Source organism: Sebastes fasciatus, chromosome 9, assembly GCF_043250625.1.
Source record: "Sebastes fasciatus isolate fSebFas1 chromosome 9, fSebFas1.pri, whole genome shotgun sequence".
Lineage (NCBI taxonomy): Eukaryota > Metazoa > Chordata > Actinopteri > Perciformes > Sebastidae > Sebastes > Sebastes fasciatus.
This window is the reverse complement of record NC_133803.1, coordinates 7,789,340-7,801,188: the sequence shown is the minus strand read 5'-3', so window position 1 is coordinate 7,801,188 and position 11,849 is coordinate 7,789,340. Positions and strand designations below refer to the sequence as shown.

Genomic DNA, 11,849 nt, shown 5'->3' with positions numbered 1-11,849 from the left:
TTTTAATTTGACAGGAAGTGACTCATTCTTACTTGCGAATGCAGGTTTCGTAGCTCGTCCTCTGTTTCTTCAGCTCCTGCTTGAGCTCGGCCAGCATGTTGGCGAGACCGTCGTTTGTCCCTGTGAGGTCATCCTCGGTACCGCTTGCACTGTTATCCAGAGTACTCGTACTGTCCCTCACCTCTGTGGGTCTCTCTTGAACCTGCTCTACTTTTACTGCCTTATCGCTTCCCTCCGGCTCGGCCAACGAGATCTCAAAGGATGTCCACATGGAGGAGGTGTCGGCAGGCAGGCTTAAACTGGAGGGGGCGACGTTGTCATAGGCAGACAGTCTGTGGGATTGGTGGAGAGCTCTGTGAGACAGGGGTGTTTGAGATGAGTCCTCATCAGAGTCTCTCTGTGTGTCCTTAAGTGGAAGAGTTCCCTCTTTAAGGGAAAGGGTTGAATCCTTCAGGGTGGAGTCTTTAAGTCTTTCACCAGATGAGGTGGTGCGCCTGTGAGCTCGGAGGGACGACAGGCCGTTCATCAGCCAGTTGGTCCCACCAGCTGCTGACACGTCCCCTGCCGACCCCCCTATTTTCCCCCTCGGCACCCCAGATGCTGCACCGCCTTTGAAGGAGCTCCTCCAGGAGGGCAGGGCTTTAGACTGTTTACTGGGGCTAACAGCTACTTCACCTCCACCTTTCCCTTCAGTTTTGATATCTGCTTTCTCTTCAGTCTTAGCTTTGCCCTTTCCTTCAATCTGACCATCCTCGCCCTTCTCCGACGTCATAACGGGGCTCGGTGCAGTCGGCTTACCGTCTGTAGTAGGGGTGGAGGATCGGGATTGCTCTTTAGGGGTTTTGGAGCCTGTGCCTGAGGAGGGTGGCGGGTTAGCGTCGTCTTGTGAGAGCCATTCCACCTTGCACCGTTGCAGAGGACTCTGCTGATGCTGTTGGGGAGTCTTGACCTCAATTTCCGGCTCCTCCCGTTGGTAAAGTCGGGCGTGTTCACTGATCAGCACAGTCATGAGGAGCTGCACCTGTGAACTTCCTGTTTATAATGACAAACACACATATACTTGTAATGTTCCATGGCATTGTACAAATTGATTGGAAAGCACATTTGTGCAGCACATATGTCAACATTATCACCAACCCTCCATCATGGTGACTGGATCCTCCACTCTGGGCCGGAGGATGTTGGGTCCAAACACAGTGGCCAGGTTCTGAACACTCATCTTATTCTCATTGGAGTGGGACTGAACCTCGTCCAGAAACCTGAGCGGAAAGAACCAAAAGTGGAACTTACTTCCACATATTATGTAAAATCATCAGCGTTGGCTGCCCCCGTTTCTTTTTTTTGTAGTAAAATTCAAGCTAATGAAAAGGAGGACTGAGTCATGACTCTGGCTGGTGTGTGGGTTCGGCTGATGATATTTAAATAGATGCAGAAGACATGCAATTATACAAACTCAGAGTCAATAAATGTGATGTCACTTCCCCTGATGACGAGGACGTGGGTGTAATGAATTATTGTTATTTCTTTTGCGTGACAGGCTGACAAATCCTCAATCATCAAACAGTGAATGGAACAATAAAACCCATCACAGTCACATCAGTTCGGCTTAACAAATACTGACATACAGCAGACGACAACACAGCGTTGACTTACTTGCAGATGTATGTGAGGAGGTTGTAGTTGACCTGAGGAAGGGATTTCACCTGTTTGCTTAGCTCTGTGATACCCTTGAAGAAAAAGAACATGTGTTCATTGCCATGGCAAGAGTTTGGACATAAAGTTATGTTAAGCAGACATGTAATTACCATTGCTTTGTCCTTGGTAAGAAACGGAGCACAAGAGAGAAACTGTGTGTATTTGGAGAATGGGATTATAGGCTCCGGCAGCTCCCGTATGTACAGTTTTAGCAGCGATGCCACTGTGTGGACATCTGTGGTACTGTAAGAGACAGAGAGAGGACATACAGTATAATGAATGCAATCCAGCATACATTATAGCTTGGCATGCTGCTGTATAGATAAAACGCCCCCTCCCGCTGCATCACCTGTCAAACACTGGCTTCTCGCCACGGTCTAAGGCATCCTGCAGCTCTCGAACATGATTGGTCTGTCCGGGGGCCCTGAAAAGGCCCTCCTCCTCGAGCCCATGCTCACGTATGAAACACACACACTGTTCGACCAGCACAGGGACCAGTCTCTGAGGGCCACACTGGGCCTCGTACAACATCGTCTCCTCTAGGTGCTGCCCAAAGATACCTGCAAACACACAGAAAATGAACACCAATCAGGTAGCTCAGAATGTTTTCTTATGTGAACCCGAAGAGGTTTAAGTCCTCCCTTTAAAGCATTAATAATATATTTGCTTAATTGCCATAAACAGTGCTGTATGTTTAAGAATCCCACCTCCTCCAAGCGGAGCCCATATGACTCTACGTATGGCTCTGACCCATTCCTCCATGTCACTCTGGGAGTTGGCCATCAGCAGGAAGGATTCGTGACTTATGCCCGTTCGATCCTTTTCTCCAGCCCCCCCTGAAGACACAAACACATTTCATTACTTTCTGGATCAATAGGACACAACGACTCACACATCTCAAAGCCGCTGCGCTTCAAATATGTGGAATCAGACACAGAACAGACACTGCTTTTAAAAAGATTTTGCTGATCATATAAACTGTATTTTACCAACTAGAACTATCAGTGTTTCCAATAACCTTATCAGCTCCAGCCCCCCTGTAAAGTACAAAGTCGCAGCCATGCAGCACTTCCTCTCCCCTTCCTCTGGCTGCACACAGCTTGATGCCACCTGGGTTGACATTTCAGTTTATTTCAGTTTAGCTTTGATTACGCTGTGTGAAGTCCTCTCCCTTCATGTGACTTTGCAATGGCTTGCTTTTGAAGAGGTGGAAGCACTACTCAGCTCAAAGCTTCTATTCATAAAAATGGTCTTACATTTTCTACTTATGAAAACCTTCTTATAAACGCTTATAAACGTGTGTAAGCTATATATGTCAGTACCTGGATTCATTACTAAGTCCTGCATTGTGGTGCATAGTGTGTTGTGTGTGAGAGAAATGACCCAGAAAGAGTCCTGTTCCCTGGGGACACCAGAAACTGCACATGCCTCTTTTGTCCAGGACCTTTTCATCAGCGTGTTTTCACACTGCTATTTCACTAACACACTTTCTCTCCAATGTGGCACTAGACACCATCTCACATGTTAAGAGACCAAACTGGTGTATTTGCATGTTTTACCCCATTTACTACAAATGCATATAGTTTGCTCACCATTTTCCAGAGCACATCATTGTGTTTTAGATTTCTGAATGTGTTTTGGTCTCCATTCAGCTGTATGGAAATTGCCTTGCAGAGAACTAAAACCTGAAGGTAATTTATCAGAATGAGCATCTTATCTTTTTTCATGACCATCAAAGTTGATTTTCATGCTGTTGTTGTGAAATGAATTGAAACCAGTGTCTGCCTGTGAGGTGGGGATGATAAATATGTTGAAAGGAGGAAAACATGAATGTTACAGTATCATTGCATGCATTACTCAACAATTCTGAATAGTTCAGTATTCAAAAAGTAACCATCAATATCAAATTGCAACATTGCAATAAATTTAAAGAGATGCATACGAAAAGCCTCGTCTGCTCTGATTGGTCAGCTGGCCCACTCTGTTGTGATTGGTCAACCGAACCAAACTCTTCGGACTCTGCTCCAGCTCTGCTCTAATTGGCTTTGAACGAGGGCGTGCCAAACTAGCAGCTCGGCAAAATGTCTTACTTGGTGACATCACCACGTTATGGAAGAAAAGGCAGGACTTCAATCAAGATGTTTCAGGCAGTTCAGGAGCAGTGTTTCTGTCGGGGAGAGTAACTCCCTTTGGCATGGACTTTGGGCTTTGTAACTTTGCAGACCTTTTCCATGCACATAAAAACTATATAACACACTAAAGGAAAGGGAAAAAGCACAAAAGCATACTACGTCCCCTTTAAAATGTACTACCTGAATAAATCAATACAATATTGTCAATGTTCTTCCATAGTAAATGTGTTATCACTGGAACGGTCCTTTATGTGAACATGCACACAAACATGCACAAACACTGGAAGGTCACATACATAATTAAAAACACTAACTGCAACAGCCTAATTGTTTTACACCCACAGTATACAGTCGATGTGACCACATCTGTTCCATTTACCACTGCAGCCCTGCAGTAGCTGTTAAATCTGCTGACATGTAATTCTAACCACAGGTAATGCGCTATATATGTGTGTATGAATGTTTCAGAGGGGAGGGGCATACATTACTTCTTATAACCACATTCACCAAACGCTGAGACGGTGCAGCAGAACATGCCAGTGTTGTCAGACATGCAAAGTGAAAATGTTGCGATTGTTTCTGTGCACAGTGTTTCTACAGGACCTTTGATACAATACATAAAGACCTTGTCAATCCCGGCGGCAACAGAGAAAGCCAGAGAGGGAGATATATACAATACTTTTCAGTAGTTCAATCTGGATTCAAAAGTACTCCAATACGGTGGTGTTACAGTATTTCTACAATACATCCTCCAAGCCTCAAAGCTGAAAAAATTTACTTACTACCATTAATGGAAACCTCATCCTCAGGATAACATGTCAGCGTGTTTGTCAACCTGCTGCAGTGATGGCCCATGTTGAACCAGTGGAAAAGAGGGGCTACAACTGAGCAGTGGCAGCCCTTCAGAAGAACGGATGCTTGCAGGTGAACCTATGCTGATATGATCCAAGATGCCGTTCCATGAGAGTCATACAGAGGCACTCCCATGAGAGCCAGCAACTATGCAGACTTCTTTCTTTCTTTCAACCAAGCAGGCCCTCTGATCTATCTGCTGTAGGCTACATACTGTCCACTGTTGTGACCGTAATCATGCCAACCCCACGCTGTCAAGAGCAGAGATGAATGAAGCCGTTGTTGAACTGTCAAACACAAGGCCGTGGCAATCGCATCCTTTCTGCTGTTCTGCATATTTCATGCATGCGTTACGGCCTGTGACTCATACGTAGCTATTGATTTACTTCTGTCCATCACTTTGATTATGGGTCGACGAGGTTCACACACAGGACATACTGTACTGTGTGTACAGTATGATGATCACAATTTCAAGCAACACGGAGAGATACTTTCTGTCATTTACAGCAAAACTGGCAACGGGATAATGTTCTAGTCGTGGTGGTATATTATGCAATGATGTTGCACGACTTGGGTTTTCATCACCTTCGGAACACTAAAAACGAAAAGTTTTAAGTTCTTGAATTGGTATTGGTGCTTCATCATACCTCAGGATTTAGAGTAAAGTACATTTTTAAATGAAAATCTTGTTTGTTTGACACTTAGTACTAAGCAGATGGTTCAGCATCACTTGAACAACATGCATTTACTTGCTTACATGCAGAGTTGTCACCGTGCCAACTCACCTGGAACGATTTCAAAAGGGTGACGACCAGGCTCGTCTTGATTGGCAGGCAGCTCATTGACCTGACTGCCCTGAAGAGGAATACAACCCTGTAGGAGAAAGAGGAGAGGAAGGCGTGAGATAGACAGACTGACAGACAGGAAGACCGGCATGAGGAAAACAGCCGTATCAACGGCCAAATGAGAAATCAATTAGTGGTTCTGGACTTGGACGAGTAGTGCATGTTAAACATTATAGAGTTCTGAGTACACTGAGCTCTGGGCGTCCGTCCAACAGAGGGAGGGAGGTAATGATGATGGAGGGAGGGATGACTCAGGGAAACATCTCTTCATCTTTTTATCCCTCTGGTGCTTCCTGTGCTGTGCATTTCTGATCCCTCCACCATAGAGAGGGTCAAAGGTCAGCTACTAAGTGCTTACAGCAGAACCACAGGGCAGCTAGTTACCACATTATCGGAGTGTGTGTCAGGGCTCTAACAACACACTACCACTTTAATGGAGCGATGATTTTTGCGTGAAGATGAATGGATATTTATCCAGCTATAGTTTGACACCAAACGTATAGAGATAAGAGTTCAAAATCACGGTTACCTAAATCAGAAAAGTGCTTAATTTTACTTGAGGGCTACAAACTGTATTTTGTCGGCTGATTTAAAAGAATCAATAAGCTATTTTCAGAGTTGGAGAACACACAATGGATCGACTGACCCTGGGGGAAAGCAGATAAATTCATGAAGCTTGAATATGTATCAGCCAGGCTTCGAAGCAGAATTAATCAGCAGTGCAGCCTCCCATGGGGCAACAGGTGTCATCAGGTAACTGTCTTGTATATGTGTTTGTTTTGTGAGCGTTTACCTGTGCCTTGGTTTCATCCTGGTCCTTGTAGAAATACAGAGCTTCGGTCCTCAGGACAAACCAACGCAGCTGCCAGTTTTTCATGATGCTCCGCTGTCTCTTCAGCCAGCCGGCTTTCAGCGCTTTCTCCTGATCCAGAGGAGAGCAGGGCCGGGAGACCCGGGACAACTCTCCCAGCACCATGCTCTTGGACCGCGCTGCATGGACACACACACATAGAGATAAAGTGAAGGAAAAGGGAGCTTGAGATAAAGACAGAGGATTCATGTTATTTGGGGATTTTCTTTCTGTGTTGTTTTTGCTTTTATTCGAACAATTCACCCATCGACGATCCTGAATCATTATTCACAGCAGTCTCTCTTGAGTACAGCTAAGCCCACAGGTTGGACCATGCATCCAGATTCCCTCTTAAGTCAATCTACCGAGGCACGGCCTCCATTTTGCAGCGAAGACATCCTGCGTTAAGATCCATCTATCTGCTCCATTACATTTTATTATGTGTTTCAGATATTAATGAGGGCATATATCATTTCCAATGTCATTGCGGTGCGGAGAGGAGTTTAGCTTCGGATCATGTTGCGCTTTAACTGCTACAGACTGATTACAGGCATGGATTGTATATTAGCATAGGTATGCCAAAGATGTAGAGCAGAAACAGTGACAGTAGCGAGAACCCTGGGGAGTCAGGGAGGAGAGAGAGAGATAAACAGAAGGCAGAGGGAGAGGAGAGAGAAATCAATGGCGTCTTTTTTTCCTGTTAATTGCATCTTGCTTTCTGCTGAGGACAGCAGAGGAGGTATCTGCAAGGAAGGGCCTGGACTGAAATCTCTCTCTCTCTTCCTTATCAGCTCTCTGTCTGGGCTCCTCATTTTATTTCTCAACCTTTCTGGATGTCCTTCATTTGCAGAGTCATGATTGCCGGGAAGGGAGAAGACTAGAGACCACGTGAAGCAGTCATTAACAAAACTGTATGCTGGCAGCGGGTGCAGGCAGAGCCGGATCTATAAATACAGCAGACTTCTTGTTCATCTTTTTAAAAAAAAGAGGCAGGAAATCTCAGAGAGGAACTGATCTACGGTCAGCATAGAGGATCAAATTGTCATCTTTTCAGGACATTATGTTACTCAAAGGGCATCACCACATATTTAATAAAATAATATACATATGACCTCATTGGTGATAATCTGATTGAAGAAGTATATTTAGATTCTTTACTTACATCCCTTACAACACCACACTGTGAAAATACTCTATTACAAGTAAAAGTTCTGCATTCAAAAGTTTAGATAAGTAGAAGTACCTAAATATTATTAGCAAAATGTACAAAAGTATCAAAAGTAAATGTACTAATAAAGCACTAATTATTGAGTTAATCTATACTGATGCATTAATGTGTAAGCAGCATATTACTGTTGTAGTTGGTTGAGGTGGAGCTAACTGTAACTAATTTATATACTTTTAGGTATGTTAATCTATCACAGTGCATAATATTCTATGTTTGGTATGTCAAATCTTAATCTGTAAAGAAACTAGTAAATCTACCTGTAAAGTAAATTTAGTGGAGTAAGAAGTACAATATTTCCTTTTGACTTGTTGTGTAGCAGAAGTATAAAGTAAAGCAGAGAACGGAAGTTAAGAACAAGAACAGTGCCTTGAATGTGTACCACTGACTCAAAAGTCAGTGGTACACATTCACTCAAAAGTGAAAGTACAGTACGTACAGAATGGAAATGGCCCCAGTCAGTGTTACATTACATTATAATCACATTCATAATTAATGATGCATTACTGTAGCATTTAGCTGTTATGTTTGGTTGCAGTGGAGCAAATTGAAACAACTTTATTTACTGTTGGGTAATTTAATCTATTAGAAGGCGTCACATTTTGTGCTCGCATTGTTTTGTATACCTCTGAACTGTAGAGATGCAGAACGTGTAAAGCAGCACAAGATGGAAATAATCAACTACAGTAGTAGTATCTCAAAGTTGTATCTAGTACAGAACTTGAATAATTGTACTTTGGTACATTCCACCACAGGTAATACTTTTTGGATATTCAAGCCGGCAACTACCCAATATTGGAATGATTAACCTTATTAGTTATAATTTATTAGATTATTAGACATTAATGGTCTTTTCTGCTAATGACACCATAATGATGTTTTGTGAATATTATAATTAACATGGTGCAGTTTGGACAGACTCTCATAATGAAATCTTGAGGAAATGATAAAATGTCGTGAAGTCTTCAAGGCTCAGTTGCACATAGTGCCTCAAAATAATCATTTCTTGACTAAAGCACTTCAATATTCATTCAAATGTCCTCATATTGACAATTATTCAGCCACACAGATAATGACAGAAGCCTCAACCACATCTCAGAGTTTTACCAATAACTTCCTGTAAGACTCCACTACTTTCGGATTCTGCTGTGACATCTCAGCTTCTGAGTGCAGATCCAGCTCTGTGATGCTGTACGATGATGCTGCTGCATAAAAGGGTCAGAGGAGGGCAAAGCTGGGAATCTAATCAAAGGAGAATACCATTACAGCAAATGAGAGATGGCAAGCGCACAAAACGGTGCGAGCAAAGTGAAGTGGCTGTACTGCACTCTCCAACTGAGTTCATGAAGGAGAGAGAACAGGCACTCGTCCTTCCCGTCATCTTTTTATGGTCTTACTTTTACTGCGGGGCTAGAATAAGACGGCTGCCAAGGGAGAGATGAAGCAACAACCCTAAAGCCTTAAACGTCTCCATTTTCATACAAAGATCAAAAAATCCCTTCCTGTCAGGGTGGAAATACCTCTGAAACAGCAATCATGTGGATACTCGTCTCTAGAAATCAATACTAGTCCATTTCATTGAGACAATTTGGCAACTGTCACAACTCCTCAAGCCACCTGGAACAGTTAGTTGTCTACTGCAACCACCTGCCAAGAAGACCACAGCACGTATTTATACCCTACATCATGATAACCTCAGCGCCAGGAGTTGCTCCTGTGATTTACAGCTTCCTTATTCATCTTCACACATGTCATGTGAGAGGCGTATATTTGGCGTCCCGACTTCAGCGGTCACAAGTGGGTTTTACCCGGCGTTAGAGGAACTATGTTTGACAGTCAGCTGTTGTGATTTACATGAGCGGACAGCCCCTGCATTCCTTTCACCACCACCTCTGATCTAGAGTCACCGGTCAAAACCCACGGCAACCAAAAACCAACCCAATAAACCCTGAACAAATAGAGATGAAGTCATGTGTTCAGGTGTGAACGTGTCAGGATTCAGAGCATTGTTGGAGGGAGGATTATCCTCCCAGCAGCCATGTTTACTACAATACAGTATCTCACAGGATCAAATCTAGGAATGAGGATGGTATAATCAAGAAGGATTACATCACTCAGTAGTATAGAGCCTGTTAGCTCTAACAGTGAGCGTTGGACACAGAAGATAAAGCCTCAACACTTCAGATCATGCAAGAAAACTCAGGTCATTACTGATAACAATGGGATGCAGGATGACACCGGTGCTACTGATATGGCACTGTTACACCTTTTTTTGATGTGATCATCAATTAAAAAGCACTGGCAACAATATTGATGTCACATTACTACAAAGACAGAAGGACAAATGGAGCTCTGCAGAGAGAAAGAGAGAGAGAAAGATGAAGATGGACTGCAGAGAGGACAGAGGGAAAAGCAAGAAAAGAGATGGAGAGGGATGGAGGAAAAGAGGAGGAGGGACTGTTCTTACCACGGCGTGCCTGTTTTATCTTGGGGCTCAGCATGGTTACCGTTGCTGTGCTGCTCCCTCTCACAGAGACATGACTGCATCCCTCTGTTCACACACTGTTCCTCAAACACACACACAGAACCTCTCGCTGCTGCCTCGCCCTGTTACTCCTCATCCTCATCCGAGCATCTCTCTCCTCCTGGCTCACTGTCTTGCACTTGGACACTGTCTCCGTCTGCTTTCACACACACGCACACTTACAAGCACTTAACCCCCCCCACACACACACACACTCTCCTCTTCCTCCCCTCCTTTCTTTCTCCCCCTGTCTGTCCCACTGGCCGGCATGCTGTTGTTCCCACATACAGAGCCCTGCCCACTCCCTCTCTCTCTCTCTCTCTCTCTCTCTCTCCCTCTCTCCCCTTTGCTATCAGTCTCTCTGCCTTCTGCTGCACACTCTCAGTATCAATTTCTCACCGTCTATAAATATGTCTGGCTGTGTGTCCTCTGTCTTGTTGTCACCCATTTCTTTACATTGGCTCCCGCATCGCTCCACAGTCTCCACAATCCCTCCAGCTGTTGGGAGATTTGATTATGATCTCTTCTGCACCTGAAGCACAACCTCAGATCAATACATTTGATTTAACTGACACCGTTAAATGTTTGATGCAGAGCAAGTGGCCAAGTTATTGTCTTGTCTGTACCTATAAACCATTGCATGATACATTCGGGTGTTAAAACCTGACAGAACTCCACTGTGCAACACTCATATTTAGCATCCAGACTCATTCAGGCTAAGATTTATAGTCGGAGGGGAAATGCCACACTACTCAGTCACTCAGCAATCTCTGTGATGAAAGCCACAGCACTCAAGGGTGTGATGTTCTTGTTCCTATTCAGCCTGTCTGGTTGGGTTGGAGTGGATGTGATAAAGCAGATAAATGCTGCAGTTCAAGAGCCTGGATGAGACTAAAAATGCAGTAAGGGGACAATGCTGACGGAGCTTTATCATAAGAAAGAATAACACATAACAATTAATGACAAATGGTCCCCACTATAATGAAGGCTTTAAGGAGTAGCAGTATTAGTAGGAGCATAACTTTGGGAATGCAATGCTTTACACAAAAAACAGCTCATACCCTGACAGATCGTAAAATTAGAGCTTAACTTTATAGCTCAGATACCAGAAAGTTGGATCCTCAACACCATAAGTCATCACCTTGCTTGATACAATGCTCATCATTGCAAAACAAACCAAAAAGCGAGCATTACCTGCCAATTCCTTTGGTTTGTCACTGGTCAGAGGAGTCCTGGATGGTTTCATTGACCCGTCTGCATGGTGTATCCCTCTCAACTGGGGCCATTTCTAGAGCCACAGCACACACACACACACACACACTCTCAGGGTCTAAACAATGGCAACACTGAAATCTCAGTCCTCTACTTAATTGACAATCACTAAGAAACAAATGGCATCCACATACCCAAAGAGAAGGGACTACTATAGCTGCCATCAGTAACACGCTGATGACGTGCGCATGAAGAATGCTGATGTGAACAGACTCTGATAGAAGGAAGGAAATAAAGACAGTCATGGGAGTATTACTTGCCATGTGTTGTCGACCGGGCAGACCAGACGACTCTCGGTCTGGAGCCAGACTCTCTTTCCACCACGACAAGAGGGCATCACAGTCCCATACAGATGTTGTGGTATAGGTACTGCTTTACAGAGAAATTAAACACAGCTGTACGATAGTCTGCTGCTGTCCTCCTCTTCTGACTTTTCCCGTCTGTCTCTCGCTGA

The 11,849-nt window shown here is 44.0% G+C and overlaps 1 protein-coding gene across 4 annotated transcripts in view; it reads right to left on the bottom strand.

Annotated features, from left to right (window-relative positions):
• arhgap22a (Rho GTPase activating protein 22a) overlaps positions 1–11,849 on the bottom strand; it is a 13,236-nt gene extending 1,387 nt beyond the window's left edge. The window contains exons 1-11 of one of the 4 annotated variants that reach the window (XM_074645724.1): positions 11,656–11,849; positions 11,318–11,411; positions 10,523–10,655; positions 6,318–6,514; positions 5,465–5,552; positions 2,403–2,531; positions 2,045–2,255; positions 1,806–1,938; positions 1,654–1,727; positions 1,138–1,259; positions 33–1,032 (exon numbers count right to left, since the gene is read on the bottom strand). In XM_074645724.1, coding sequence (XP_074501825.1) covers positions 33–1,032; positions 1,138–1,259; positions 1,654–1,727; positions 1,806–1,938; positions 2,045–2,255; positions 2,403–2,531; positions 5,465–5,552; positions 6,318–6,514; positions 10,523–10,571 — 2,003 coding nt within the window. In that variant the 5' untranslated portion in view covers positions 10,572–10,655; positions 11,318–11,411; positions 11,656–11,849. The other 3 variants (XM_074645722.1, XM_074645723.1, XM_074645726.1) reach the window with 3 other exon arrangements.